Source organism: Sorex fumeus, unplaced genomic scaffold (genome assembly GCF_029834395.1).
Source record: "Sorex fumeus unplaced genomic scaffold, SorFum_2.1 ptg000098l, whole genome shotgun sequence".
NCBI lineage: Eukaryota > Metazoa > Chordata > Mammalia > Eulipotyphla > Soricidae > Sorex > Sorex fumeus.
This window is the reverse complement of record NW_026606155.1, coordinates 71267879-71294971: the sequence shown is the minus strand read 5'-3', so window position 1 is coordinate 71294971 and position 27093 is coordinate 71267879. Positions and strand designations below refer to the sequence as shown.

General features: G+C 56.1%; 2 protein-coding genes across 3 annotated transcripts; both read right to left on the bottom strand.

Annotated features, from left to right (window-relative positions):
- Window positions 1-174: 174 nt before the first annotated feature.
- Window positions 175-16886, bottom strand: TGM1 (transglutaminase 1). The gene is made up of 15 exons (XM_056134378.1): window positions 16808-16886; window positions 15850-16212; window positions 15497-15685; window positions 14462-14710; window positions 14063-14181; window positions 13856-13963; window positions 13303-13477; window positions 12627-12765; window positions 12428-12531; window positions 9743-9831; window positions 9116-9269; window positions 8749-9030; window positions 8488-8648; window positions 7406-7542; window positions 175-529 (listed from the first exon to the last, which is right to left on the bottom strand). The coding sequence occupies exons 2-15, from the start codon at window positions 16205-16207 to the stop codon at window positions 301-303; spliced, it is 2493 nt and encodes an 830-aa protein (XP_055990353.1). The 5' UTR covers window positions 16208-16212; window positions 16808-16886; the 3' UTR covers window positions 175-300.
- A 2221-nt stretch (window positions 16887-19107) lies between these two features.
- On the bottom strand, window positions 19108-25529 carry RABGGTA (Rab geranylgeranyltransferase subunit alpha). 2 transcript variants are annotated; one of them, XM_056133594.1, is made up of 17 exons: window positions 25401-25529; window positions 25069-25125; window positions 24819-24929; window positions 24284-24408; window positions 23914-24101; window positions 23512-23715; window positions 22768-22851; window positions 22597-22679; window positions 22391-22492; window positions 22151-22256; window positions 21994-22045; window positions 21743-21831; window positions 21485-21573; window positions 21282-21398; window positions 20171-20284; window positions 19861-19948; window positions 19108-19321 (listed from the first exon to the last, which is right to left on the bottom strand). In XM_056133594.1, exons 2-17 carry the CDS (start codon window positions 25069-25071, stop codon window positions 19173-19175), a joined length of 1704 nt encoding a protein of 567 aa, XP_055989569.1. In that variant the 5' UTR covers window positions 25072-25125; window positions 25401-25529; the 3' UTR covers window positions 19108-19172. The 2 variants fall into 2 exon arrangements, with proteins under 2 accessions (XP_055989569.1, XP_055989568.1); XM_056133593.1 differs by having other exon boundaries at window positions 25254-25502.
- Window positions 25530-27093: the final 1564 nt, after the last annotated feature.

Genomic DNA, 27093 nt, shown 5'->3' with positions numbered 1-27093 from the left:
GCATAGGCCTAGATTGAGCCGTTGACTCCCCACAACCTCCTCAGCAACGGGGGAGCCAGGAGGGCCGTGTGTGTCCTTAGTGCATGAGACAGGTACTGAGCTCCTTGGCCCGGTCTGACAGAGGCACCAAGGGGGCCAGCTTCATTACAAAACAGTTTATTAGCATCCGTGCCGCCCAGTGCCAGTGGAGATGGGCCCCCTTCCCGGGTATCTGGCCCTCCCACCTTGGCACCCTGAGTTGCCCTATGGCAGGCCCCCATCCTGGGGCAATGTCCTTGTTCCTCAGGCTCCAGGCCAGGGCTAAGCTCCACCTCGAGATGCCATGGGGATATTCTCGCCTGAGTTATCGCCGCCTCCAGCGTCAGAATAGAAGCCAGCGCCACCGGAAGCTGGGGCCACGTCCACTTGAATGACCCCATGCACCTGGGAGAGCTGTGGGCTGTCCAAGCTGGCAATGAGCTGCCGGGGCCCTGGCCGCACAGGCACAAAAGTCTGCCGCAACGTCACCGTCTCATTGCCACCGATGTCCCTGTGGGCAGAGATAGCGTCATGGTTCTGGGGTGACTGAGGGCAGAAGAATGAGGAGCAAGCATGGGGGGTGGCGGCAACTGGGAAGGAAATGTTCACAGCTGGGCTCAGCTGGAGTCTCTACGCCCACGGCCACGATAAGCCTGAGCCCCAGGCCGCTGGAGCCAGATCTGGGCCACCCACCCAGCAGCTGAGCTGGAAAGCGCCCCATCAGCCCCCATCATACACCTCCCTCTCCCACACACACCTGGACAGATGGGATGCTGTCTGCCCCTCCCACCACCTCCTCCAGCAGACTCTCCCCAGCCCCCCTGCAGATTCCTAGGTCAAGGCAGTTCTGGGGTTCAACATGTTTCTGAGCAAATGCTTCCTGTTTTGTTGAGAAAGAACTTGGAGGAAAATTAATTTCCCTCTACTACCATCTTTACAGGGAGTCACAAACATTGGAGACAAAAAAGGAAAGTACTTCCTAGGAATAGATGACTTAAACACTTTTCAATTGGGGTGTGTGTATGTAAGAGAAAAAATATAGGAGTGGGAATGAAAGGAGAGTGGAGAGGGAGAAATAAGGATAGAAACAGAAGACAAGGACAGACGGAGAGAGAGGAAGGAAGGAGAGGGAGAGACAGTTTTTTTTTCTTTGTAGGAGTACTGCTATTTATTCAGCCACTGATTAGCTGATTGAATTGTGCATGAACTCCACGAGAGACAGTCTTTAATGGTCTTTTCTGCTCTCCTTGTCAGGCACTTTAGCACTTTAGGTTCTTGCCTTCCGTGTCATTCTCCCCCAGCCCCGCCTCCAACCACTCAGAGAAGAGCTAGTCCTGAGGATGGAGGCGAGGATGGAGGACGTGGCTTCTCTGGTGCTGATGGGCTGAGATGCAGCTCCTTAACCCATCACACAGGCTCTCTCTGACTCAACCATCCGCCTGCGCAGCCTCATTAGCCCCCACCATTCCTTCTACCCACCAGCCTGCTGGCTCCTTCCCTTCCTGGAACCCACCTGGGCTGTCTCCAGGCTGGCTCATAGCTCGCCCCCCTTCCCCTCCCCCAAGGGAGGACTCCCTGAGCACCTTCTGCTCTCAGGAAAACGCCTCTTGCCTGCCCCAGTCCTCCAGTCATCTGCGCTCCCTGCTTCTGCTCAGGCCTGCCTGCCAGCTTCTGTCCTTTACTGCCCTGCCTAAACATTTTCCTCCACCTGCTACTCAACCCTCGCCTGCCTTGGAGGCAGACCCCTGCAGACATCAAAGTCTTGAGATCTAAGTGTTGGGAATAAGCCAACACCTCATCTGGTGGATGATCCTACCTTGGGGCAAACCACTTAGCTTGGAGCCTGTTCTCCAGGGGCTTTCAGGAACACAGTAGGCCACCTCTGAGAACTATGCGCTTTAGGACAAGTGACTGAACATCTCTGATCCTTACTTTCTGGAAGCAAAATGGAAGTGCATATAAAGTAAGGGGAGTGAGATCAGATGGTATTAAAGATGCCTGAGTTCATGAAGTGAAAAAGAGCAGGAAGAGGGAGACAGAGATCTAGTCACAGATACAAAGAAACCCTCACTCTGCCCTATTAATAAGAATAAGCCAAGGAAGCCACAAAACACAGCTTACCGAAACAGAATAGGTATGAATCTACTTCTACATCTGTATCTGTATATATAGCCAGCCTACTTTTTTAGGTTATAGACTTAATTTCTAGACTTCCAACAATAATATGTAACTAGAAATTAAGTCTTTAACAGGGAGGCTGTTTACAAGTTTATGCTTTTAATTTGTACCACTTTTCCCACAAACAAAAAGTTATAATTGTGAGGTGGGAGAGTTCAGCAGACCAGGCACACCTGCCCGGCACAGAACTGACCAGAGTTGATTTCCTGGCACCACATATGGTCCAGGAAGGAAGGAAGGAAAGAAGTTAAAATTGTTTAGACTTAGACCAGCCTTTAAGAGTCCATACAAGGGGCTAGAGCGATGGTACCAAGGGTAGGGCATTTGTCTTGCACACACTGACCCGGGTTCAGTCCCCGGCATCCCGTATGGTCCCCCAAGCACACCAGGAGTAATTCCTGAGTGCAGAGCCAGGAGTAACCACTGAGCATTGTAGGGTGTGAGCCAAAAAGCCCCCCTCCCCACAAAAATAAAAGTCCATACGAGGGGTCCTGGGAATACACACTCAGTGGACTAGTGTGTATTCTTAGCATACTGGACTCTTAGGGCTCTTAGGGCCCAATCCTTAGCATTGCTTTGTCACCATTGGCCTCAAACCCTGAGCACCAATTTGGGAGTAGTCTCTGAGTACCACTGGGTGTGCCCCAAAGCAAAACAAAAGTCCATTTAAGTCATACTTAATTGAACTGCCCTATTTCAGAACCAAGCCTTTCTTTCTGTCATTACTTTCAGAAGAAATTGCTCTCCAGCTCCCTGAAGGGTTGTCAAGCTCTCTCCTTGCCCTTGTGTCTGTGTCAGGCAAAACATTTTCACAGCCCTGTTTGCAAGTTTAGGGCTACAAATCCCACAGTTGAGACATGCCTGTAACTGAGTGTGGATAACAAATTCCCTGCCGGACAAGGATACCAGAACTCAACTCAGCCCCATCTTCCAGTTATGCACTGCCCAACTGTGTAGGCAGTGCTGGAGATATTTTTACATCCTCCAGATCCTCTCTCTTTCTCTCCCTCCCTCTCTCTCTGTCTCTTTCTCTCTCTCCCTCTCTCTCTCTCTTTCTCTCTCTCTCTCTCTCTCTCTCTCTCTCTCTCTCTCTCACACACACACACACACACACACACCACACACCCTCCTTTACAGCCAAGTTTCATTTCTGAACACATCATTAACCACCTGTTCACTTACCTTATTAATTAGTCTGACCTGTTCCCTAAAGTCCAGCCCATAAGAAAGCCACCTTAAGCACAGTCTAGAGAATGATTCAGGGGTTGGGGAAATTCCCAAGATGGATTTGGAACAGCCTTACAGCCTCCCCAGTGACTGCCTTAGTGGTGACAGCAGTCATCTGGAGGAGTAAGTTCTGGAATGTTTATTAAATGGTCAGTCACCAAGTTGGGTGGCACTGGGCAGGCACGCCTTCTGCTATAATGGGGTTCCATACCACAGTCTTTGATGTGCAAATGAGAGCCAAGTAACACCCATCTTGGAATTCAATAGATCCTGCCCCCCAGCTCTGCAATTGTCCCCTGGGGTTCTCAGTGGTCCCAGAGGCCCAGCCTGCACTCTGGCATTGGCAGAAGCACAGGTCAGGACCTGCCCAAGTCCCAGTGCAATGGGGTACCCTCCCTCTGCCCCTGGAGGTGGGGGAGAGAAGCCCAGCCAGATGACTGCTGGGGTTACAGGGGACTCAGCTCCAGATCCCTCAAAACAGGAAAGGGACCTGCAGCAGCAGCTCCCTGGGGGCCCCACACCACTTACAGGTGACCAGAAGGAAGCAATCCTTAGTGACACATCCCGGCAGAATGAAGCCTTTCCCCTTTGGAAGGTGCTGTATGTGCAGGACAGGCAGGGTGGATGGGAACTCTGCTTCCCGAGCCCTTCACACAGACCCTTGCTGAGGGGTTGGACCCCCCAGCTCCTAACCCAGAAAGTAATTTTGTTGTTTGGACCACACCTGGTGGTGCTCAGGGGACCAGCCAGTGTGACATGGATGGAACCAGAGCCTCCCGCATCTCAAGCAGACCCTCAGCTTGTTGAGCTGTCTCTCAAGTCCCAGAAAGCTGATCGTAAAGGTCAGCCTCTGGCCTTCCATGCTGGCCTCTGTGCTGTCACCAGAGAAGGACAGGGCAGCATGTGCATGTGATGATCGCATAGGCCCAGGAGGGCAGTGTGGTGGGTGCCCCCATCCCCCCACTGGGTTCAGAGCTGGCCTGGCTGGATGAAGAGTCCTCTAAAATACCTGCTTGGTCCTCATGGCCCATAAGCAACAGGTATGTGGTGTCTGCCATGGCCGGAGGCTCAGGGATGCCGTGAGACAGGGAGCCAGCTTCCTAGCTGAGGCAGGACTCACAGGGAGTGCTCATAGGGTTGGGGCACATGCCTGGTTTGCACGAGGCCCCAGGTTCAATCCCCAGCTCCTCAGGTACTCCCCAGCATGGCTGGGTGTAGCTCTGGAGTCTCAAAGAAGTACCAGTGTGGCCCACTTGCCCTGAGCAGTTACTACAGGTGGAAGTATTCACTGCCTATGTCCAGCTGAGTATGCCAGGAGGGGTTTTTGGGGCCCTTGCACATTGTTTTGGAGGCTTCCCAAAGAAGAATCAAATGAAAAAATGATAAGCTTCCAGGATCTTGTTTGAAGTGGGGCACTGTACAATTATAACTAGTATTAAAATGTCAGGCTGGAGTGATAGCACAGCGGGTAAGGCATTTGCCTTGCATGCGGCCGACCTGATTTCGATTCCTCCGTCCCTCTTAGAGAGCCCGGCAAGCTACCAAGAGTATCTTGCCCGCATGGCAAAGCCTGGCAAGCTACCTGTGACATATTCGATATGCCAAAAACAGTAACAACAAGTCTCACAAGTTTTTGTGAGATGTTTCTGGTGCCCGCCCGAGCAAAGCTATGAACAATGGGAGGACAGTGCTACAGTGCTATTAAAATGTCATCCTAGGAAACCTCAAATGTATCTACTGTTATTTATCCACAAAAAAATTCACAGCAATCAAGAGGGGAATATTAGCTTCACTATTCCTGACGCCCTTCCAGGACAGCAAGACTAAAGGAAATCTTCAGTCTGAAAGAAGACAATGGCCATCAACATATTCAAGAAAAAGGATGGCAACCCCATTAAACTCAAAGACAATCACTCAGTAGATGAGATGACAGATTAACAACTATTCAAACCTTGCAGGAGGGTGTGTGTCTGCTACCTATTCTCTAAAGAATTCAGTTACACTCCCTCCAATAGAGGGCACATACTTACACTTGTAAGAAGGGGTTGGAACCCCAGCTCCTCTAAAACCAGAAGATAAAGAACCAAAAGAACTGGGGGTAGAGAATGGGCACTGGTGGAGGGATGGGTACTTGATCATTGTATAACTGAAACCCAAGCACAAAAATTTGTAAGTCTACAACTTTACCTCAAGGTGTTTCACTAATAAAAATTAAAAAAAAAAAAAAGAACAAGCAGAGCACTTCCTACATGCAAGACTTACTAGCCATGACCTCATCTAATTCTAGCACAAGCCTTAGAGCCAGGTACTACTTTTATCCCCACTTCACAGGAGGGAAAACTGAGGTTTAAGGGAGATAAGCCACTTGCCCAGAGGCAGGGATGGACAGAGCTAGGATTGAGCCCAAGTCTTTATGCTCTCAAAGCTTTTCTTTTAATCACACAATGACTCTTAACATGATGAATCAAACGTACTTTAGATTTCTTTTTTTTTGCCAGTTTGTGGACCATATCCAGTGTTGGTCAGGGCTTACTCTTCACTTTGTGCTCAGTGATCACTCCTGGCAGGGGTCAGAGGATCATATGTGATGCTGGGGAATCAAACTGGGGTTAGCTGCGTGCCAGGCATGTGCCTTATCCACTGTACTATCTCTCTGGTCCCATACTGTAGATTTTTACTAATTTTAATTTTTTCCCCTCACTGGGGACCCCCAGACCATTTGCTGCAGGCAAACCTAGGGTCCTGTGTTTAACCCCTGACCCACTTAGGATGTGTGGGTCAGGGGTTAAACACAGGACCCCAGATTTGCCTACAGCACTATGAGGTCTAAGCCTTACCCATCTTCTAGGGATCACAGACAGTGGGACTATACTGATCACCTCAGTGTATGTAGCAGTACTGGGCTTTGAACTCTTGATCTCTCGAAGCCAAGCAAGCCTTTAAGCCTCTGAGCAATCTCCCAAACGTCTAGTCTATCCTCTCTTCCTTCCTCCTCCCTCCTTTCCTTTCCTTTTTGTTTTTGGATCACATCCAACAGTGTTGGGGACTGTCACTACTTCTTGCTCTGTGCTCAGGGTTCACTTCTGGTGAACGCTGGAGATTGAATCCAGGCTTTATGCATGCAACCCTGCAATCCATCCCTTTGATCTATCTCTCTGACCCATATTTATTTATTTTTGTGCTGCTGGGGGTTGAACTCAAGGCATCATGCAAACAAGGGCTCTGCCACTGAGCAACACCTCTAGTCCCTGATATATTGTCTTGTTTTTCCTGTTCAGTTCAAAATATTCTGTGATTTTCCTCAGTATTCTTTTAAATAATGAATTATTACATATGTATCATTTCCAAGTGTTTTTAAGATTTCCATGTTATCTTTCTATTGTTTTTTGGAACTTAGGGCTTCACACATGCAAGGGTAGTGCTCTGTCACTGAGCTACATCCCTGGTCCCTCTACTTACTTTATTTATGTCTGTTTGTTTGTTTTGCCCACACCCAGCTCTGCTCAGGTCTTGCACCTGATTCTATGCTTAGGGACCACTCCTGGTGGGTTGGGAAAACATATGATGCCAGGGATTGAACCTGGGTCAGCTGTATGCAAGTCAACTGCCCTACCCACTGTACTATCTCTCTGACCATGCCCTCTAGAGTAGTTTAAAGGATGTTTTCCATCTGAAAGGTACTGGCCAGTTCCTGAGTGCTGGCTAGCCGGGTAATTGTTAGTGATACCTTGCTGATACTGCCTTAGCAAAGCCTTGGCACCCTAAGGAGAGGATGGGGCATGGGCAGGAGAGCAGGCCGCATATGGCACTAGGCACATGGCACGTCGGCTTGCACTGCTCTGAGTCAGGAGCTGTTGTTGGCTGTCCCAGCTACTGTTTTGCGCCCTGAGAGGTGGGATGTACTGACCGAGACAGCACATGAGGTGAGACCTAGGGTGGGCCAGGAGGCATAGGAGGCAGAAGCAGAAGAGTCTAGACTCACCCAACATTGAGGATCTTGGGTCTCTGTAACCCGGAGCCCTCGAGCCGGAACACAACGTTGGTAAGGGTGATTGGCAGGGGGTTCTTGAAGACGATCTGGACACCGCACTCCTGGCCAACCACGGCAGCGCCCAACAACTGAGAGAAAAAGAGGCCCAGCTCCACATTAGAGACCCAGTCCAACACCGGGGACCACAAAGGGCTTTCAAAGAGGGAAAGCTCCTTAGAACCAAACCCTCCTGAGCCCCACTTTCACTGTCCCAAAGTTAGGAAAGGCATTCTTTTTTTTTCTTTTGGTGCGGCTGGGGAGGGGTGGTGTCACACCAGGCAGTGTTCAGGGTTCTGTGCCCAGGGATCACTCCTGGCACGTTCAGGGATCACATGGGGTGCTGGAGATGGAACCTGGGTTGACTACATGCAAAGCAAGAGCCCCACCTGCTGTACTATCTCTCCAGCCCCAGTCAGAGAGGAAATTCTGAGACTCTCCAAAGTGTTATGAACACAGAATCAAAGGAGAGTTCATCTTGTGGATGAAGAAACTGAAGCTAAGATTCCAGAATCAGTCCCTGACCGTTTTTTTTGGTCTCTTTTTTTGGGGGGGGGGGGGGGACCGGAGCGATAGCACAGCGGGTAGGGCGTTCGCCTTACAAGTGGCCAACATGGCTGACCCGAGTTTGATTCCTCCGCCCCTCTCGGAGAGCCCGGCAAGCTACCGAGAGTATTCGATATGCCAAACACAGTAACAACAAAGTCTCCAATGGAGACGTTACTGGGACTGCTTGAGCAAATCGACGATCAACAGGAGGGCCTTTACCTTTACCTTTACCTTTTGGTGGGGGGGACACCTGGCTGTGCTCAGGGCTTACTTCTGGCTCAGAGATCACACCTGGTGGATCAGGGACCATATGTAGTCCTAGGGATCAAACCTGGGTCTGCCAGGTGCAAGGCAAGTGTCCTACCCACTGTACTGTCACTCTAGCCTCCATCCATTCTCCTTCAAGAACTACAATCTGCCCAGCACTCTTCTGGCTAAGTGTGTGATCCTCCCCCCTCACCAACCCTCATCCCAGAGGCCGCACTCACGGTAAGGGAGAGGTCTGGGGTACGCAGCCGGAAGGTGTGCTGCTTGGCCAGCACTTGCCCGCTCTCCTTGACGTGGCCTGAGACATTGAGCAGCATGGCCCCCTGGTCCACGAGGTGCGGCCGGTACTCCGTGTAGGCCACGGGCATGACCACGCGGTCCGCTGCAGAGAGGAGACACTTGTCAGATGGGGTCTCCTGGGGGTTCCACACTACAGCCCGGGGTCCGGGCCCCACAAGAGAAGATAAGGAGAGCACACTCACAGGCCCCTGGTGCCAGCACCACTTCCTTCTTGCTCTCCTTGAAGACAGGGCCTGAGACACCGGTGTAAAAGGTCACCGAGAGGTAGAGATGCAGCTTGATTGTGCGGCGGCTGCTGCCACGGTTGCTCAGTACCACGGAGACAGTCAGGTTCTGCCCCATCACCGCATCCTGCGCTTCCACCTGCATGGCCACATCTTCCGCTGTGTCCCGCGAGGCGTACACATTGGGTTTACTGCCGTGGGCTGCTGCAGTCTCCACCGCCTTGCGCTCTGCTTCTGAGCCTGAGGACAAAGAGTCAGGGTGAGGGACAGAGCCCAGTGGGACGACTTGGGTCAAACGGGACTGGCAGGCCCAAAGGGAAGGTACCTTCTGGGTGCTTGTAGAGGTGAGTGACGTCCTCCTGCATGTTGGAGCCGATGGCCTTCGTGATGATGAGTGAGCCAATGGCCCTCTCCTCCACGTAGACTATCTTGAAGCTGCCATCATCTTGCCGCTGCCAGTATACCTTGTCACTGTTCACCTGTCATGGTAGAAGGGGGTCGAGCTGAGGCAGTTGTAGGCTGTGGGGATAGTCCTGCCCCTCCCCCCAAAACCTCCTTTTCCAGGTTCCAGTAGCTGTGGGGAGGGCCAAAGCTATGGACAGAAGCTTCCTGGCAAAGCTGGGCTGGTAGACCAGCCCTGAGGAGCTTCTTAGCAGGGAAGAGCAGGGAAGAAGCAGCACACCGGGCTGTAATAACAGTAATCCCTCACGCGGCTTCCCTAACTTTATGACTTATAAAGCCGTTTCATGCCCATTATCTCTTTTGATCCTGAGTACAGGAAGCATGGCAGCCATTATTATCTCCTTTTTCTTTCCACAGTTGATGAAACTAAGGCTTATAGGACTAGGGACTAGACCATGGACAGCTGGGCAGGCAGCAGTGAGCTCAGGGCAGAGGAGTCCTGGATAGTGGGGGGTGCTGGGGACCCCAGTGTCCAGAGCGTGGTCCTCACCTCAGCAAAAATGAAGGGCGTGTCGTACTTCATGTAGACGAGTCCATTCTTGATGGACTGCACAGAGCAGGGGCCACAGCAGAAGATGCCTGGGAGAGGGAGGAAGACCAAGATAAGGGATCAAAGGAGGCACAAAGTCACCCACCAGGTCCAGGGGGTAGGCCTCTGGATCAGCCGCTACCCAGGCCACCCCAGAGAGGGCAGAGAAAAGCATGTGCTCAGTCGGCGGGGGCAGGGTGAGGTCAAGCTCAGGCTCTTGCCCGCCTCAGGAGCCAAGTTGTCCACACACTTCCTCCAAGGGAAGTGGTCACATGGTGGCCACAGGGCCGATGTCTGTGACTTCCACTGAGGCCAATACCCTTTCATTCTTTATTAAGACACTCTCAGAGCCCCGTGATGGCTCAGCTTGCTGGTCAGGAATGACACCACAGCCATCATTCCAGAAAGCTCCAGAACAGTCTCTCAGTTCTGTGGCCCACTGTGTCCTCTCTGTGGCAGGGAGGTGACAGGAGGAGGGTCAGGTAGGAAACAGAGTCTGTCCTCACTATGTCGGGAGGGTTTTCTAAAAGGCATAGTGAGGGCTGGAGCAATAGCACAGCGGGTAAGGCGTCTGCCTTGCACGCAGCAAACATGGCTGACCCAGGTTCGATTCCCAGCATCCCATATGGTCCCCCGAGCACCGCCAGGAATAACTCCTGAGTGCATGAGCCAGGAGTAACCCCTGAGCATCGCTGGGTGTGACCCAAAAAGCAAAAATAAAGTAAAATAAAATGAAAGGCATAGTGAACAGGCTGGCTAAGAGGGGCACAAGAGGAAGTGAAGACCTTCTTGCAGTAAACATCTTATAAAATACCCAGCATTAGGCGCCCCTCTGACTGCTGGGAAAACTGAAATCAGGAAGGCAAAGCCAATTTCAGGGTCACATAAGACAGCTGGATGCAGAGAGAACGGGAGCACTAATGCTTTCTGCTTTCTGAGCACTAATGCTATATCTCAGGCCTGCTGCTAGTACATGACAATTGCTTTTATTCCTCCTTACCAGCCTACCTGGGCTCTACTAGCCCCATTTACATGCAAGAACACTGAAGCCCAAAGGTGCAGGGAAGGCACTGAACCAGGTGAGGGGGAGAGTGCTGGGAAGGAAGGGGACAAGAAGGCTGGGTGGAGTGTAAAGTGGAGAGCAGGGGTGGGGGGAGGCCCTGGTGAGGTGTCCTTGTGTGAAGTGGGGCATGGAAACCCATGTGGAGTATAAGGTGGGTTATGTGGGGTCCTATGTGGAGTGGGAGGTGGGGCACAGGGTCCCCATGGAGTATGTGGGGGACAAGGGGTGTCCCATGTGGAGTGTGAGGTAGGGTGCAGAAGCCTGAGTAAGATAGGTGCGGGGGTCTGCCTCTGCAGAGGAGTGCTGAGGGCCATGTCATAGCATCTTTCTCTCTGGTTCTTCTTGGGGACTCCTAGGAACCTGAATTCTTCCTACCCCTTCACAGAACTCACAGTGTGCGCACAGGGAGCACGCAGAAGGGCAACTAGTGAGGGTGGGCAAGTGAGGGTGTCAGGGACCACTTTTACTCTGTGGCTGACCTAATGCTCTGTGTCCTAGAGAAAGTCACCACCCTTCCTCTCCGGGCCCACTTCCCATGTGCTACCCAATGGCGTGACCTTCAGCACCCCTGGGGGATTATAGAGAGGACATTCCCCCGGAATGTCTGATCATAGCAGGGCAGAGGCCTTGACACAGACTTACAGGAAAACAAAACAAAAACCTCCTCAGAGAGAATAAGGAAATCAAATGTCTGTACTTTCTTTTCTGTACTTTTCTTTTCCTCCAAGTCCATACACTTAAGAGTAATGACTCTCAACTTTTAAAAGTAAAGGAGTTTTCAACTTAATGACCTTCAACTATACTCTATATATCTACAGATATAGATATATAGGGAGCATTATAGATAGATAGATAGATAGACAGACAGACAGACGTCCAGGGATGGAGCTCAGCGGCAGAGTACTTGTCTGCATGTGTGAAGTCCTGGGTTCAAGTCTCAGTATCTCCAAAATGAAAAAAAAATAAGGTCCTTCAATTAATTATCTCCAGATATTTTTTTTTTCTAATTTTGGTGGGGGAGTGTTTGGGCCACACTCAGCTCTGTTCAGCACTTACTTCTGGCTCTACACTTAGGAATCTCTCCTGGTTGTGCTTGGGGGATCATATGGTATGCCAGGGATTGAATCTGGGTCGACCCCATGCAAGCTAAGTACATTAGTTGTTGTATTACTGCTCTAGCTCCGATTATCTACAGATTTTGAAAGTGAAAAAGCAAATGAGGGAGCCAGAGAGTTAGCTACATGGGCTTTGCATGTGGGAGAACTGGGTTTGATCCATGACACCACACGGTACCCCAAGTACCACTGGAAACAATCCCCAAACATCACTAGGTGTGGCCCTAAAACCCAAACCGAAAAAAGCCCAATAATTGAGAGTAGTGGATTTGTTGGAAGAAGGAAACCTCTCACTGAATTCTCCTGAATCTTTGGACTTTTGAATCTCCCCAGTATGTTGACTATCACAAAGAAATGAGATCCAGGCAAAGGTCGAGAAAGGGAACAATAAACTGGGATCCTACTTGTAAACTAATTTAAAGAGCCAATGTTGGGGGGGAAAGGGGCCATCTCTGAGTCCTGACTCACCGCTGCTGGTCTCCTGCGGGGTGGCGTCCACTACCTGCCACCCATTGAAGCCCGAGGGCAGGTCTGGCCTCTTCATCCAGCAGTCATTCCACACATGGAAGTTCCTGCAGGCACACGGAGGGGGCCTAGGGTGATGGCCTGGCCAGGGTCTCCCCTCCCGGCCTCAGTGGGATGGTGCCAGCCCCAGCCCCAGCCTCACCACACAGAGTCATGGTTGAGATGCTCCAGAGGCTTCATGTTCTCATCGAAGTAGATGTCCATGGTGAGGGACGTGTCTGTGTCGTGAGCTGAGTTGAAGTTGGTGATGGTTCGGGTGGCCAGACCCAGGCAGCGCAGCACTGCAAAGGTGGCAGGGTGGGAATTCAGGGCCCATAATCAGGCAGGGAGAGAGGGACAGGGTAGAACAGGGTGAATGGGCCACTGAGGCTGCCATGTGGGGCGAAGTATCAGCAGAGTCAGAAAGGGTTTTTTTTTGGAGGGGGTCACTCCTAGCTGGCATTGATGGCTACTGGGGCCACACACTGGACATCAGGAACTGAACCCTGCACTTGCTCCAGCTGGCCAGGACCAGCTCCCTGGCCTCAGGCTTAGGAAGCAACAGGCAGGAAGTGGGGGGTAGGGGAAGTGGGGCCACCTGCTGACCTGGTGCCTGGCCTCTCCCTTCTCCCTCCTCTCCCCCAGGGCCTCTCTCTCAGTCGTTAACATTAATTAATGATAATTAAGACCAGCCTATCATCCACCCCCGCCTGCTCTGGCTCTGTGGCCACAGCTGGGCTGGGCTGGGTGCAGGTAGAGTGGCTTCCCTCCCACCCACCTTGCAGCCCCTCCTCCTCCCCCCCCCACTCCCCTTGCTCCTGCCCCAGAACCCCTTCCACCTGTAGTGGTCACGCCCGCGAAGACCCAGCACTGGCCGTAGGGGACCGAACTGCCCGTGTGAAGGTAACTGAGGAGGATCTCCACGCTGCCCACCCACGCCGACGGGTTGGTGCCTCGGGAGTAATCGCCAGACCAGTTCCCAATCAGGACCCCGTTGTCATCCAAGGAGTTCACCTGCCGGGGACAGGTGGGAGGGGTGAAGGCTTGGAACCTGCCCAGTGGCCCTGAGCTCAGCCCCTGACCCTGTGAGTACCCCATCCCCGAAATGCCCTTGGGACCTGGACCACAGCCTGAACCCCGCCCACCACTCCCAGAGGGCTGCCCCCCTCCACCCGGGTCTGACACAGGAATGTGAATCCTGGGCGTGCCAGGTGTGGGGTTTGGCCTTACATTCCACAAGAGCTGGGACACAGCCAGGAAGGTGGGGTGGGGTGGGGTGGGGGTGAGCAAGGAAGGACAGGGGAGTGAGGCAGGGTGAGGGTCCTGAAGGTATCAGAAAGGGTGGGAGTGGGGACTGGGGAACTGTAGGCAGATCCTCAGCAGGGTTCTCACCATGGCAGAGATGACGCGCGACACACTGACGGGATCTCCACGGCCTCCATACGGCATGCCCCGCCGGTCCAGGATGTACAGGCAGGCATCCAGCACCCCATGGTCAAACTGGAAGGAGGGAGGAAAGAGTGCATGAAGGCTGGGCTCAAACTCTCGGCCAGCCCCTGCACCCCCAGCTCCCCGCAGCCCCGGCCAGGACTGCCCTACCTGCCCATAATTCCAAGTCCTCTCGCCAATCTGTGCTTCGGTCCCATAGTAGATTCTTCCAGATTCATTAAGCACGTACTCCTGCCGCCAGTCCTCACGGTCCACATACACGATGTCCTCTATGTCCCCAGAACCCATGTGTCATGTGTCTGTTCCTCTCCCACCAGCCCCAGGGACAATTCTCTGGACTCACATCCAGAATAGAGGAGGAGGGGGCCCCTCCCAGGAAGTCAGAGGGAACCTGGGCTGATCACCTTGCTAGCCCGGACACAGGGGCCCTCACACCTGGACAATGGGAAATGGCTTTAGGGCTAGGAACCCACGTCCTTAGGTGGATCCTGGAAAAGTGGCCCTGCCCCACTTAACCCCTGCTCCTTGCTCCTGACCCCATAGGCTCACCTGGACACCAGGGATTGAAGAGGATGTAGATCTCATTGTGAGGTTCAAAGGGCAGCTGGAACTCCCCGGCATCGCAGTGCGTACGAACAGTGAACTGGAACTTGCCGATGATGGCGTTGGGGGACGTGTGGACCCGGATGTTCAGGTTCTGCCCACTGGCCTTGGTCACCTGCGCCTTCCAGCCTCCACTGCCCCCTCGACCCACGGGGATGATCACGTGGGTGCCTTTGCCCACCTCGGGGTTGTTTCCTGGAGCGGGGAAAATGCAAGGAGCTGGTGAGGCCTCTCAGCCCCACCCAAAATGTGCATGAGCCAGAGTATGTGTCCCTGAGTTGGGCCATCATCGGTGACAGTCTGAGAGCAACTCTGTCCCCACCCGATGCTTGCCCACATGTCAGGGCAGGGCCCTGTCCAACATCCCAAACCTGTTCCCCTGACACTGAACTCTGAGTTGGGTAGGTGAGACCAAGCCCCCATCAGCCTGTCCTAGCTGCCTTCAAGGCCCCAGCCCACAAATGAGGCAGGCCAAGCCTGCCCGCTCCCCAGTTTTCAGAGCCCAGGGCACCCCAGCTGGTGGTGATGGGGGGTACCTTGAAAATTAGAGGCTGGGTGGGCAAGACGGAGCCCTAATCAAAGGGTGCAAGAAGTCACCTGCCCCCGGCAGCAGCCTAATCACCAGCCTGGGCCATCAGTGGCCACCAAGCAATGCAGTGAGGAGGTGCCTGCCCTGGGTCCTGGGACACAGATCCATAGAGACAGCTGGGCAGAGAGTGTCCCGGAGAAAGGCAGCAGGGCCCAGGGAGGGGGACCCCCGTAACAGCCATGCCAACGGGAGGTTGGAGTGAGCCTCTAGAGGAGGTGCTTGAAACAGAAGAGGGGAATTAAGGAAAACGGGGACCCTGAGACCCTCCCTGGGGAACCCTCAGCTGTGCTCTGACTTATCTAGGGGAGAAGGAGGGACCCAGAGGTGCCCCTTAAGCCTTAATGCTTGGGGCAGGGAGGTTCCTATTCCCCCTTCCACACAGCCCCACTGACCAATGAGCAGCTCCAGGGTAACGCGGTCAGAGGACTCGTAGGGCCGGGACAGAAAGAGGACCAGGTGGAAGGGCTGTCCTCGGCGCAGGATCAGCTCGTCGTACTCAAACTCATCAGTGTGATGCTCCCGGCGGTTCTGGTCCGATCGGGAGCTCAGCAGGTCCACGCCCCGCACCACCAGCATGCCCTCTGCAAAGGCCACAATTCCGGGTCAGGGGCAGCAGCCACGTCCCACGGGTGTGTGTGTGGTGGTGGTGGTGGCAGTGGCGGGGGTGGGGGGGTGATAACCCCGTCTTTGCCCTCCCAGGGTCCCGGGTGGGGACTGAGCTCCACAGTGGACAGACTGGTCTCACCTCGGATGGTGCCATCTCCAGCCGCATTCACCGGGCTGCCCCGGGAGGGGGGCCTGCGTCCGCCCGCGCTGGAGCCTCGGTCTCCGTAGGGCTCGGAGCCCCCGTCGTCCTCCCCGCGCCGGCATGAGCAGCAGGGGCAGCAGCGAGCCCAGAAGGAGCGGCCCCGCCGGCGGGAGCGGCGGTCGCCGTCGGGCGAAGAGCGGCGGTCGGGCTCGGGCTCGGGGGACGGCGAGCCCGACCACGCGCTCCCGCCCCAGCGGCCCACGTCCGAGCGGGGCCCGTCCGTCATGCGGGGCCCGTCGGTCGCGCGGGAACCGTCCGTCGCGCGGGAACCGTCCGTCGTGCGGGAACCGTCCATCGTGCCTGCGCGGAGACAAGACCCAGCGGCGCTCTGGTCACCTCCGGACTACCCGGACTACGCGCCACTCAGCGTTCATTGAACTTGTGACCTGGATGGACCCAGAGTCCCGGCCACAACCACCCTAGAAACCCCCTTCTCGGGGCTGCAGGGAAACTTCCCACGCCCGAGTCTTGTCCTCTGCCCCCACGATGCCCATCAAAAGACTTGCAGGACGGGGCGGACACCTGTCACAGCCCCAGTCCCAGCGGCACAGCTCCTCTCCCCGCTCCTGCTCCCTCCTCAATCTAGAAGCGCGGGCGCTGGAGCCGCTTCATCAGGACCCGTTTCTTGCCGGGACCCCCCGCCCCCCAGTGCGCCGAGGCTCCCTGCCCCACGCCGGCGGGTGCCTCGCGGGCTCCGAGAAGCTGCGCATCCCGGCGGGCGCGCCCACACGGCTCCCCGCCGCCTGCAAGGGCTGCCCTGCAAGGGGGGCGTGGCGCGGAGTCCCCGGCGGCGGCGGCGTCGGGGGACAGGCTCGGGCTGGCCCGCAGCGTCCTCGCTGCCAGGGGCCGGATCGGGGCCGCGCGCAGCCCCGCGGGGCCCACGGGCACCCCTCACCTGGCGGCGGTGCTGGCGACGGCAGCGCAGAGTCCCGCGGCCGGCCGCGGTGGAGCGGGTGGGGGACAGGCGCGACGGGGCTGCCAGGCCGGACGCCGCGCCGAGTGCGAGGTGTGGGGCGGGCCGGTGAGAGGTTTATGAGGGGAGGGCGGGGCCGGGCAGGGAGGCAACAGGGGAAGCAGCCCGGCTGTCTGTCGCACGGCCCTGCGGGGGCAGAGGCCCGGCCTCTAGGGGCCGGCTCGGCGTGAGGGGCAGGCGGCTGGCAGCATCCTCCTCCTTCCCCTTTCGAGGAACCCAGATGTTGGGGGCGGGGCCCGCGGGAGGGGCGGGGCCGGGGTCTGCGGGGTGCCGAGGTCCCCCTGGGCTGAGATCGAAGGTATGGGCGGAACCGCCCCTGCCCGCACGGGTGCAGGCAGAGGGAACCCCTTCTTCCGAAGGCGTGTGGCAGGGCGCCTGGACTTCCCACGTCCCTCGCCAGTCACCCTGTTTGCCTCCCAGAGCCAGGCTCAGCCCGGCGAAACTGGCCCCTGGGCCTGGGCCTGCGCAGGGAGGTCCTGGCCTCTCCGCGGCAAAGCTGGTGACTTCAGCAGCCTGGCCCGTGGACTGGCTCCGCCGGCGGCCCAGACCTGCCGGCTCTACCAGATCTCTCCCCCACCTCTTTCCTCCTTTCTCCAGCCCCTCCACAGCCCCTGGCATGAGTCAGCCGCCTGTTTCAAGCTTCCCGTATCCTCCCGAGGTTAGCACAGGAGGTGTGGGTGCAAGAAGGCGCACCCCCTTCTTTGTGGGGGTGCGAGGCCCCTCCCCCGCATCAGTGCAGCCCTCTCTCTGACTGCAGATGGACTCTCCAACCTGGAATTCTTGGGAATCCTGACCAACCGGCTCCAAGCACCTGCCCAGGTGCACCCGGACCCCACCCTGGCTCTGGGAGCAATACCAGGGATACTACACAGAACCCCAAAGCTCGGAAGGCCAGTGCCTTCAGGGAGGGTCTCCTTGGACTTGCTCAGGGAAGCTGCGGCTCTGTGTGGGGCCTGTCCCTCTGTCCCACTATCTACACGCACCCTGGCCACTGTAAAAAGACAGTGAGAGAGACGTGAGGCAGGTGTACCAGACAGGCCGGGTCTTGGGAAGTGGGAACAGAGGGATACCCATACCTGGCAGGGAGCCCTCCATGTCCACTCTGTCCTTTTCCTGCCCAACTCAGGGCTCAGGCCAGGGAGGAGTCCGTTCTCACCTCTGACCCACTCAGAGGAAAGGACATTGGAAATCAGAGTTCCAGGCAGCCTGAGGCAGTTCTCAGGCAGGTCAGCCAGAGTACATCTTGGTGGGGGGGCAGTTGCTGTTTGTACCTCACTATGGAGACAGGAAGGGGTAGGGCCCTGCAGGAGTGGGTGTGTGTGGGAACATGTGTGGGGTCAGGTAGAATCCCAGGAAACCAGGAAAATAATGTCTTATCACACACTCTGCCTCTCTTGTTTAATTCACCTTATTTTCCCCACCCAGCCTGGTTTGACTCAGTGGCCCCCCCAGCCACTCCCCTTTCTGCTTGCAGGAGGTCAGGCGCCGTGGGGCATTCAAAGCCTGGACAAGGGAGGTATGTGCAGATGTGCTTGTGTGTGTGCGCGTGCGCGTGCACGCGCGCGCATGCTCCAGTGTGCTGAGAGGCACCACAGGAGGCCTAGTCCAGGCTTTGCTGACTGTCCTGATGTGGAAGCAAGAGCTTGAGTCTAGAATCCCAAACCAGGTGGAGGGACAGCTCCGGATCCAGCCCTTGGGCTCACCACCCATGGGCGCGTCCAACGAGCAGTTTCCTCATCCTATGATGCGCCAAGTCATTAGCCCCAGAGAGTCTGAGGATCAAATGGGATCAAGCATTTCCAAGAGCATTTCAGCTACAGAGCGCTATTCATGGGGACGACACTGTTGTTGTAACAGGTGTGGCCCTTGTGCCCACACCTGGGAACAGTTTTCTCAGCAGGTGGTGAAGGCCCAGGGCAGAGAGGACATCTGGAAGGAGCAGGTGATGTGAACAAAACCGGATAAGCCTTTCCAGGCAGAGACTTCAGCTGCTGTACAGAGCCTGAATAAGAACCTGAACCCAAGCCCCACCCTAGTCTGAGCAGAGAACGAGAAGTTTAGGTCAGATCCAATCCGGATTCTCTCCCCAAACAAGGGCGCGTTGGTTTTCTGGGACAGGGAACAAAGGCAAGACTGAGCATGAAATGAAAGCAAGGAGGGTAATAACTCTTCCCTCCTTTTCCAGGACTGATGGTGGTGGCGCAGCAACAAACAGTCTGAGGGAGGCATCCGCTGTTTATTTGGTACCAAATAAGTTAGAGGGTGAGGCTGGAGGGGGGGGGGTCTCCTAGGTCAGGATGCTGCTGACTGAAGGCAGCAGCTCGGCCAGGCATTCCTGGGCACCCGTGGCCTGGCACAGCGGGTTACCCTGCACATCCAGGAGGGCCAGCCGGGGGCAGGAGGCCAGGGGCTGCAGTGCTGCAGGCTGCTGGAGGCCTGGGGAAGGAGCGTCAAGGAAAGCTTGGCTGGTTCCCGATCTGCCTGCGCCCAGCATGGTTCTTTCCCCTTGGCCGGACGCTTGGCCAAGGGGCATCTCTCACCTGGCCTTGAGGAAGGCAGACTCTGGGCCCACAGGGGCAGGACTGGTAGAGACAAGGCCGAAGGGAAAGAGCCCCATCTGCAGAGGCATCCTGGCTAAAGCCAGCCAGGGCAGGCGAAAGTTGCGTTAACTTCCGGTTTTCAAGAGACATCAGAGGCATCAGAGTTCTGAGCTCCTTCCCCATCAACTTCCTGATTTTCAGGGCATCCCCTGGCACCCGAGGGCGTCTACAGGCTTGTGGTCTCTGACCTGAGGCAATCACCTGGGCTCTTCCAGATGCCTTACACCACCCCACACCCCCCACTGTGGAGCCTCCTGGCAGGCTTCTGGCTCTCTGAAGGGCACTTTGCACCCTGCCTGCCATCCGTGTCCCTCCCGATATGGCCCCTCCCCCAGCTGCTGGAGGGGACCTGACAGGCACCCAGAGGAAGGATATGGTTGTTGCTTAGTGCAAGTTCCCGCAGTCGGGGCAGGTTGGTGACACCGTCCAGGGCCTCGATGGCATTGTCACTGGCTTGTAGCACCTGGGGAGCAGGCAGGACAGCAGGGGTTAGCTCTAGGCTGGTGCTAAGCGGTGGGTAGAAGTGGCAGCGTGATGGGCTTACAGCACAGGGTCAGGCTGGGTGGAGGACAGGCTGGGGTCAGCAGGGGTTCCTGGGCTTCTTTGCAGGAAGGGGGCCTGATTTCAGAGATGAAGGGAGGGGAAAGGTGTGCCCAGGATGGACAGGGCGGAGCCGGGGCCTTACCTCCAGGCAGCGCAGGGCTGCCAGAGCAGGGGGCAGGGAGCGGAGCCGATTGTGGGACAAGTCCAGGTGAGTGACGAGGAGCAGCTGTTCCAGGTGGCAGAGCGCCGTCAGGTCCTGAGGAGGGGAGGGGACACCGGGAAGGCTCAGGGGTGCTTGGATATGGGTGCTCCACACTCGCCCTTAGTCCCACACAGGCTCTGGGGGATGGTGGTGAAGCCAGACGCTCCTTCACATGTCCTGGCAGGAGATGCCCCCGTGCAGAACGAGGGGCTCACAGCGCATATGGGGGAGGGGTGCATGAGTGGGTGGGACGAGGATGAAGGCAGATGGCCACCAGCAGAGACAGTCATTGCTCAGAGCAGGATGGGATGGTCTGGGGATGGTCTGACCACAATGGGGGTGGGGTACCTAGCAGGATGCAGGATGTGTTGGGATGGGGACTGGGACCCAGTCCAGGAAGCTTTCAGGTTTTCAGCTTTGGCCTGCTCCAGGGAATGAAGTACGGGAATGAGTGGAGGTACGTGGGGGTCCCCTCTGGTCTGATCTGGCAGAGGCAGGAGGCAGTCCTGGCAATGCAGGATTTTATTTTTCATTTTGGCTTTTGTGCTAATCCCGGTGTGGTGCCAGGGTTACTCCCAGCAATGCTAGAGGGATCGCTGGGTGCCAAGCATGCATGCCCTCCAGCCCTCTGAGCTAGCTCCCCAGCCCCTGACTCCTGATTTTAAATGGGGTGACAGAAGGAATGATAGGGAAGTGACAGAAAGTAAGGCCCAGAAGAGGAAAAGGCTTGAAGGAAGAGGAGCTCAACCTTGATTGGGAAGCAATGTCCAGAGAGGTGCCTGAGAGTGAGGGCAGAGCTAGGGACATGTGGCTGGACCGGACAGCCCGGCTGAAGGCCAGGGAGTGAGTCTCAAAGCCGGCCGAGGGTGGGAGCTAAGACTCCAGGTGGTGCTCTAACGCAGCATATACGGAAATACCAAATTCAGCGCCCCAGGTCTGCAACTTTCGGAATGGCCCAAACCAACATCACATCAATTTCAGAAAAGGAGGAGGAGAGCTAGCCAGGTGAGGCCAAAGGGTGGGCCAGCCAGCGAGTGTGGGCAGCCCCTACCTTGCTGCCTAGGTAGAGCACACGGGCGTCGGCATACTCCATCTTCAGCACGCTGTTCTCCACCAGGAACTTGCTGCGCAGGTCGTCCATGTACGCTGCCCGCATCGGGTCCACGGCCTGGCAGGGATGGGCAGGTGAGCACGCCAGGGCTGCCCTCGGTCCCGCAGGGCCTCCCCGTGACTGTTCCCACAAGCCAGACTTGCCTTGAGAGTGTGGAAGTACTGCAGCGTCTCCTTCTCATACAGCAGGGGGTCCAGGGCCCGCATCAGCAGAATGATGGTCAGCAGGCACCCTGAGGAGAGGCAGCGACGGTCTCTCCTGGGTACTCCTCTGCTTCCGTCTTCTCCACACCATTCCTGCTCTCCCCAGAGGTCCAACCCAAAAAGAAACCCTTCCGAAGGATTGCGTGTGTGTGTGTGTGTGTGTGTGTGTGTGTGTGTGTGTTTGGGAGGGTGTCTCACACTTATTCTCGGGCTCCAGTTCCTGCAGCTCTTTACAGGATTCCAGTTCAGACTGCAGCACCGTGGACTTCTCTACTGACAGTTCACACCTGTGAATGGAGAGAAGGCCGATGGAGGTGGGGGGTGATGTCCGCAGTCCCGGGGGCCCAGGACACCTGAGAATCCAGGCTGCAGTCCTCCAGCTGGGCCCCAGCTGCCTGTGGCCTGGCACGCAGAGCTCTTTTGCCCGTCTGTCTCCTTTTAGGGCTCACCTGAAGAGCTGCTCATCCGTTGCTGAGTCTCGGCACCAGGCCTCTGGGCGGCCTGCAGGGAGGAGTGGGTCACAGGAGGGGACAGCCATGAGGGAGGGGAAGGGTTGGTGTGGGAGGGGGCTGCTGCCTGGGGACAGACTCGGCAGGTGTGGTATACCTTTCATCAGCACACACTCCTTCTGGGCATCGACAGCCATCCACACGACACGAAATGTTTGCTGGGACAACTGGTCATCAAAGGAGGTAGCAGGCAGGTCACAGAGCTGGGATCACGGGGTCAAGGAAGGCCTGGGTCTCACTCTGTCTCTATTCCCCCACCATACTATCCCACTATCCCCCCACTCCTCCATTCTATCCCCTGCTGGACCTCCCCCCACCCTCCATCATCCTGGGATACCCAGATGTAGCAGGGCCTGTTCTTGCCATCCGGGGTCCTCCACTCCACAGCCAGGGGCGCCCCATCAACCGTTAGCAGCAGGGTCTCTGTCCCGGGGCCCACCTGGGGACACAGAGAGAGAGAGAGAGTCAGAGAGAGAGAGCCGTCTCCTCCACTGCACCAGGCCATGCTCCTTGATGCTCCTCAGTCAGAGCTGCAGGCCTCACCAGGAGGGGCCGTGAGAAGGACACAGTCAGACAGGCGTCGTCCCGGCTCACATGCAGGCAGTGCAGGGCATCTGGGGGGTCCGCTGCAGGGAGACATGGCCTCAGGCCTTCGGAAACCCTCTTCTGCTGCTCCGAAGCCAGAAGGGTCCACCTCTCCCCACCGCTCCTCACCTCGGCCCAGGAGCCAGCGGTGGTAGAACCAGGCACTCTGATCATTGGGGTCGGTGAAGAAGGCGTTCTGCACTAGCTCCAGCTCTGTGGGGCCATGGAGGGGGGCCTGCGGTCAGAACCTGAGGACTTCTGCCCAAACCAGCCTGAACCCTCTCCTTGGATTGCCGCCAGCTTATGTGTGTGTGTGTGTGTGTGTGTGTGTGTGTGTGTGTGTGTGCAGGAAAATGGCACACCAAGCGGTGCTCAGGACTTACTCCTGACTGTGCTCTGGGATCATTCCAGGTGGGTTCAGGGGACCATATAGGGAGCTGGTGATTAAATCTGGATTGGCCACATGCAAGATGAGTGAGTGCCCTGTTGCTGTATTATCACTCCAGCCTGACTTCCAGCCTTTAGCCTCCTTCACTCAAGAGCCTTGCACAGGGCTGATTTTTTTTTTTTTTTTTTTGCTTTTTGGGTCACACCCAGCGATGCACAGGGGTTACTCCTGGCTCATGCACTCAGGAATTACTCCTGGCGGTGCTCAGGGGACCATATGGGATGCTGGAAATCGAATCCAGGTCGGCCGCGTGCAAGGCAAACGCCCTACCCGCTGTGCTATCACTCCAGCCCCCAGGGGCTGAATCTTAGGCACCCCCAGGACCAAGTACAACATAGATGCCCGGTTTACCCCAAGGTCAGGTTAAGGCATTGGGGCTAGAAGGGGCAGCTGAGTCCTGGTAGGCACCCTGTCATGCTGCTTACCTTTGAGCAGTACGTCCTCAGGGAGGCGTCCCTGGGCTCCGGAGTCTGGCTCGGGGTGCAGCTGGGGCAGGAGGCAGGAGCGATAATGCCAGGAGGAGTAGTTGGAGAAGTTGCGGGTAATGAGGCTGTCAGTGAAGGCAAGCTCCTCCCCAGGGGGCACGGCAGCCTGGGCTGCCACGAAGCGCCGGTAGTCCCAGCAGTGAACTGGCAGAGGGGAGACAGCAGAGCTCAGGCTCAGGTAGGCTTTCGGAGGCACCAGAAACGCCACCTCTCTCCAGCCAGCCACAGAGGATGCTTCCAGCTGTGTGCTCCTTGCTGTCGTCAGCAGCAAACAGCCGGGACTGGCATTCCACCCCACATAATCTGGGGAAAGCCCCAGTGTCAGGATGCAGGGGCACGTACAGTTTCGTTCATCGACCTCGAGGAAGCGGGCACACAGCTCCAGCTCCCGGGCCCAGTTGGGTTCCGGCAGGCGGCTCAGTAGCCAGCAGCGGTGGTGCCAGGTGCCATAGGACTTGGGGTTCACTCGCAGGCAGCTTTCTAGGAAGCCCAGTTCTGCTTTCACCAGTGCATCCAACTCCTCGGGGGACCTATCCTCAGAGAGAAAAGGGGGTCAGGGTCCTCCAACACACCACCCCTGTCATTTTGCACTTAACCCTTCACTGCCCTCCCCCCTCTGCTCTCCTGAGGGTCCCACTCCCCCTCCTCCACCCCTGGGCCTGGGCAGAGCAGAGGCAGGGCATGCTTCCCGGAGTGCAGAACCCACACACACTTCTCAGTCTCCAGCCGCTGGAGCACCTCCCGCCGACAGTTCCAGAGGGTGGCAAAGTCAGGGTTGGCTCCAAGGATCTGGCTTGTCAGTTCCAGCACTGATTCGTCCAGCTCCCCAGCTTGGCGCTAAGATAGAGAGGGCATAGGGTCAGAGGGCACAGGGTCAGAGGGCACAGGAGCCTCCTGTTTCAGAGAAACTGCATAGATTTTGTGAATCTTTTTACTCTACCATAAGCTTGGGATATGCATGATACTTCGTATGCTTCCCAGGTCTGATTTTCACATTTAAGTGACATTTAAAACTCCTTTAGGTTGCACTTCATGGCATAAGTGCAATGACTAGCCCCATTTTATAGATGTGCAAACCGAGTTCCCATGAGTCAGTCACTTGTTCCAGGTCACACCGATGTTAAGTGGCAGAACCCAAGACTTGAATCCTGGCAGTGTGACTCTGAGACCCAGTTCTTGGTCTTGGTGTCATGAAGGGGGCCTTTTGGGAGGTAGGGGTGTGGGGGGGCGACCTCGCAGCACCCCACCTTCTGGAAGACAGCCTGGGTGGCTGACTGGTACAGTTTCAGCTTCTGCTCCCGCTCCAGCCTTTTGGCCTCTGCCTGCTCTTCCGACGTCTTCACCTTCAGACGCCCGTGCTACACAGGGATGGGCAGGTGTGACGGGTACAGCCTCGCAGTGGGGAACACCCCGCACCCCAGCACTGGGAATCCCCAGTCTAACAGGGCAGCCGGGGCCAGGCCATGCAGGGCGAGGGGGCTGGGCTCAGGGTCTCACCATAGTGCCGGCTCGGGGTGCAGAACCCGGGAGGGGTCCAGTGGAAGCCCGGGAAACCTGGGAAGAGAATGCCAATCACAGGCGCCCCGCCCCTGCTGGCCCCGCCCGAACCCGCGTGGAGACCCCTCCCCCCGCGGGGAGACGGGGTCTCGGGACGGCACTGCACTCCCGGAAGAGGCGCCCACCTGGTCCGGCCTTGTCCACTGCCGGGCCCGCTGGGCTCGAGCTGAGGGGGGGTCACGAGGGCGAAAGACCCACTCCCGCCCGGAGGCTGCGGCTCCCCGCCCGCCCCGCGGCTCCGCGCACTCCCGCCCTGCTGCGGGCGGACCCACCTGCTCCGGGAGGAGGCGTGGGGGGGAAGCGGAGCTGCGGTGTGTGCCACTGAGCGCAGAGCCTAGAGCGCCGTCCACGCCCGACTCGTAGCCCAGCGCCCTCTGCCGGCGGGAGCTCGCGGAGCCGCCGTGGCCGCCCGGAAAATGCCCGCGTCTGGCTGCGGGGAGGGGGAGGGGCGTACGAGTTGCGCATGCGTGGCCGTGGCGCGCGTCTAATCGGGCTGTTTCCGCAACCCAGACGACAGCACAAGTTCCTCAGTGGTCGCCAGGACGTGCTCTTACCGCCCATGACCACATTTTGGCCCCACTGCCCCGGTCCTAGTTGCCAAATCAAACGGAGGGCACTGTGTTCTGTAGTTTAGCTTCCGCAACCTCTTGTAGCACGTCCTACCCTGTGACACCCTGTCCCGGCTGCTTTGCCCCTTCAGCTCTCCTCCTGTGTAGGTATTTGGTGATCTCCGGGACCTTTTCCTCACTTGCATTTCACTTCACACTCTTTCTGGGAGAATGTTCACAAACCCAAGCCATTAAACTCTACTTGGAGCTCCCCGCAGATTTTCTGGCACACACTTTCCCCGGGTGACTTCATCCACATTCATAGTTTTAATTGCCACCTGTTAAGTTGATGACACTCACATTTATATCTCCAGCCCAAACGTCTGGCAAGCGCAAGCTTTAATTATACACAGGCGTATGCATATTCAAAAGCCCATTGGATGTCACCTGCGTGTCCCCAAGATAACCATGGACAGAAGAAGTCAAGTCAACATTGTCTCCTCTCTAACCAGCCCAGTCTAAATGTTAGCCTCTTAAAAAAAATTTTTTTAATTAAATTTTAGCTTCTTTGTTTCCCGACCCCCAACCCTCCAATTTTCTGAGTGTTTCTTAAGTACCTGCTCCATTACCACTCACACACATTTTTTTGTGTTTGTTTCTGGACCACACCCGGGTCTACTCAGGATTACTCCTGGCTCTGTGCTCAGGGATCACTCCTAATGGTGCTCCAGGGTATACCATATGGTACATATGTTACTGGGTATAGAACCCAGGTCAACCTCATGCAAAGCCATTGCCTTACAATTTTGTCTTTTTTAGACATAGATTCTTTGGTGGTAGAGGGTATGCATTAGGTGTTGAGGTTATATGGGACCCTAGATTTGATCCCCATACCAAAAAATAAAATGAAACATAGATTTGGTAATGTTGAATCTCTGCTTAAAAGATCTCTATGGTTCCCAGATATCTCTCAGGACTAGGAGTCTCTCAGCGCATCAGGACTTTGGCTTGCCTTCCCTCTGTCCTCATGTCCCGTTTGTCCTTGTTCAAAGCTCTCTCCCATTGCTGAGGCAACTACCTTCAGCTTTCCTAACATCTTAATCTGTTTTCCTCACTCTTCTTCCCCGACACAAGCTCATTCATAACTCCTGTGCATCTTTAAGATTTAACCCAGGGGCGTGGGATATATTCCAGATGGATGGAGTGCATGCCTGGCACTGAGTTTTATCCTTGGCACCACACCATTTGGTATAGCCCTGGTGGCTCCCAGAACCACCAGTCCCTGATCACCACCAGCCCTGTACACAGAACTCTTAGGCTTGCAATGCTGGGCCTAGCTGCAAGACAAGTTTTTAAACTCATGTGTAGCCTCTGGATGCTTTAGTCTGATGTAAAAGATTTTCATATATACTGCCAA